The following is a 3,540-nucleotide window of genomic DNA, read 5'->3' on the forward strand; positions in this document are numbered from 1 at the left end:
GTCGAGTCAAGATAAGCATGTGCAGAACTACGTCGACCTTTATTCATCTCTCGGCTGGGATTCACTCGTCTCTTAATCTATCTCTATCTCTTTCTCTAACCCTAATTCTTATCTTTCTTTCAATTTACTAGTATTCAATTTAAGTTTTTTACAGGCTTTTTCCTGATAAGGCAACAATGTTGGCTCTTGACATTCTTAATGAGCTTGTAAAGGTTAGTTCCGTAGTTAATTTTTCTGGTAAACTTTGGTAAAGGACTATAATACCCTGTGATAAACCAAAGGGATCATAATTAACAACACAATTAACGGAAATTATTCAAACTTTTTACTACCATAAACCCTAAACTTGAAACTTTGTTTGACTTTGATCAAACCACAGGGACCTTCTGTGTGATGCTAATAGGTTGGTTTAATATTAATTTCTCTATCTTTTGTAATTGAAGACCATGCCCGGTTGTCTTTGCAGCCTTTTCTGGTGGGCCCAAAGCTTGCATGTACAAAGCTTTGCAGGTAAATATATCTTTCATCTGCACATATATTATCTTTTCTAACAGGATTTTTCTAAACCTGTTTGCAAAGTGTGTTATATGTTATCAATTGCTATTTGTTTTGCTTCTTTTTGGCGTAGATAATCGACCCAAAGTATGAATCTCATGGAAAACTGGTATCATTATTATTATTATTATTATTATTATTATTTTATAATCTTTATTCTTTTTATTATGGTTTTATTATTTAAAGGGGGGAAATGGGTTACATGGGTAAGGGGTCAAAACAGATCTTTTTAGTATGAATTGTAACGGGCCAGGTTGTTTGCTCACGGACACTTTATTTTAGGTTTGTAAGCGAACCAAATGCATGTTTAACTTTAACCAAACAAACTATCGAGCACGGACAATTAAACGAACAGGGTGTTCTTGTTCGTCTTTGTTAGTTAAGGAAACTTACATGTTTGTGTTTTTTTATGTTCACACGTTAAAGTATAATGGGAGGTTTCATGCACGTAAACGAACAAACATAAACAAACATAGATGAACAAATATAACAAAGCTAAAACCAGTTAATAGTGATGTGAAAAACAATATGTTGGGTCTAGAAAGTTATTAAAATTAAACTGAGTTGTAATGGGCCAAAAAAGTTTGAAAGAAGATTTTAACGAACGAACGTAAACGGTCAAATATAATTTATTCGTTTATCAAATAAACGAACATAAGCGAACTTCCCACCGAAGTCTGAACAGTTCACTAACTGTTCATTGAATGTTCGGTTCGTTTGCATGCCAATTTTTTTCAGTTTTCAATAAATATTTTACACGTTAACTTTATGAACAAAAAAGTAACTTTTTTCAGTAATCATCTGTATCTTCAAATAAAAACGATTTATGAGGTTATACACACAAAATACACTTTGGAGACTTTCAACCCGTTTGACCCGTTCCCTATGTAACTTACTTCTTGGTTTAATTCCTTTGACTAGTTTAACCCGATCCCTATTTATTCTATTTTGAAGGATGAATATCAACTTGTTAGAGAGTGTCTTTCGGGTTACATATTTGATTCAACTCCAGTGGATTTCACAAGTGATTTGGGCACCAGGTTTGCTCTTGACCCAACCATTCTTAAAATGACCCGCCCACCCAAAATAGCAACATTAATAGCAAATGGTATTTCATCTAGTCTTGATGCTTTGTTTCTTACTAAATTTGAGTCACAGCGCGCGGAATATTGGCAGACTTTGTATGCAACCATTGTAAGTTTTTGTTTGTTTATGGATTGTTTCTTTTGTTATCTTTTTTTTTATAAGTATTTTTATATTTTTATTTGTGTCTGAAATAATTAAAGGGGATGGGAGTACCTTATCTAATACTTTGCTCTGAAAATGATGAACTTGCCCCTTATCGAATTATATGCAATTTTGCTCAACGGCTGGAAAGTCTTGGTGGGGATGTTAAATTGGTCAAATGGGCTAGCTCCCCTCATGTAGGTATGTTACTATACCATACACCCCACACCTTGAAAATCTGTCGTGTTGGTTGGTTGAATTGTTCAGCCCTAACACGGCCCATGTATCTATTTAAACGTGTCAAACAGGTTAACAAGTATTAATCAAAGTGTATACGTATTAATTGGAATATGGGTTGTAACAAACGGGTTAAGCATGTCAACGTAAACATGACCGATTTGGTTAATAATCCAAACACGATCCATTTGGTTAAAAATCCAAAGCATGATCCGTTTGTTTTTTCTCATCAAAAACATCAACCATGACTCGGAGACACTTAGATTTTTGTAATTTGAAGACGACCCATTTAGCCCTTTTATCTAGACGGGTTGACAGATAGTAATCAAGTTGTAAGCGTGTTAAGTCCTGCTCGCTTAAATGGGTCAAACGGGTTGGTGGGTCAACCTGCATAATTAAATGGGTTAAGCAGGTTAACATTAACACTACCCGTTGAGCTGAAAAGGTCAGCCTGGGCACACTTGAAATCGTGATAACTGAACATGACCTGTTTAACACATATCTCTAAACTTGTCAAACGGGTTGATAGGTAGTAATCAACTTGTAAATGTGTTCTTGGGTTGGTTAATCAGGTTGGTTGGTTGGTTGGTTGGTTGTAATAAATGGAGTAAATGGGTTGACAGGTTGATCTGTTTAAACAGTCCAACTAGGTCCTCAACCTCAACATGAGCTGTTTGTTAAACGGATTATATATGACAACCCAAAACCTGATTATTTTTTGTGTCGTGTCAAAAATTGTCACCCCTACTGACAACCACTAACGCAGGTCATTATCGTCTTCATCCAGACGAGTACAAGTGTTCCGTGACAGCACTCATAACGAAAGCTATATTAGTTTACTCAAAAAGAAGGGTTAGCGGATCCCACAATCAGACCTCGGAACCGTTAAACCATCTTAGGGAAGCGGTTTCTAGTTCAAACCAATACCAAAGCTGCCATAGAATCACTCTTGATTTAAATGACCACTTTGTGGTCCCTGGCTCAGTCGAGTGCCATGAAGGTCAAGACGTGGGGTCCATTCACGATGCATCTAAAGAATGGTTTATCCCTCGGTCCACCCTACCAAAAGTCAACGCTCACGGAATTCTTGGTCAAATCTTGTTTGATGTTTGTGTTCCAAAGAATGTTGAAGATTGGGACTTGAGGTCGTCTTCATTATCATCGTCTTACACGTATGCTTCGGGACGGAGACATTCGCATTTTAATCCAATGAAATGCATCCGAAGATCAAGGTTGTAAACCTTTGGCTGTTTGAATAATGAGGTATTTAATATGAATGTACATAACATATATGAAGTTGTTGACTTTCTTTATACAAATGATAATCATAATAAGGAAGTTTGATGACTGCTTTGCTTCTTTACACGTTCTTGTTGTTGAAGTTTTATATGGAACATTCGCTCATAATCCAATGATGAAAGGCACCCGAAGGTCAAGGTTGTTTAATATTAATAGACAACATATATGCAAGTTGTAAACTAATTTGCTTCTCTTTACACATTGTTGTTGAAGTTTGATATG

The 3,540-nt window shown here is 35.8% G+C and overlaps 1 protein-coding gene across 1 annotated transcript; it reads left to right on the forward strand.

Moving 5' to 3' along the window:
- The first annotated feature begins 446 nt into the window (after positions 1 to 446).
- Positions 447 to 3,303, forward strand: LOC143572292 (uncharacterized). The gene is made up of 5 exons (XM_077057490.1): positions 447 to 510; positions 629 to 664; positions 1,510 to 1,749; positions 1,842 to 1,983; positions 2,786 to 3,303. The coding sequence occupies exons 1-5, from the start codon at positions 493 to 495 to the stop codon at positions 3,256 to 3,258; spliced, it is 909 nt and encodes a 302-aa protein (XP_076913605.1). The 5' UTR covers positions 447 to 492; the 3' UTR covers positions 3,259 to 3,303.
- The last annotated feature ends 237 nt before the right edge of the window (positions 3,304 to 3,540 follow it).

Source organism: Bidens hawaiensis, unplaced genomic scaffold (genome assembly GCF_021521415.1).
Source record: "Bidens hawaiensis isolate Kalapana, Puna unplaced genomic scaffold, B.hawaiensis_p1.1 tig00001369_1, whole genome shotgun sequence".
Lineage (NCBI taxonomy): Eukaryota > Viridiplantae > Streptophyta > Magnoliopsida > Asterales > Asteraceae > Bidens > Bidens hawaiensis.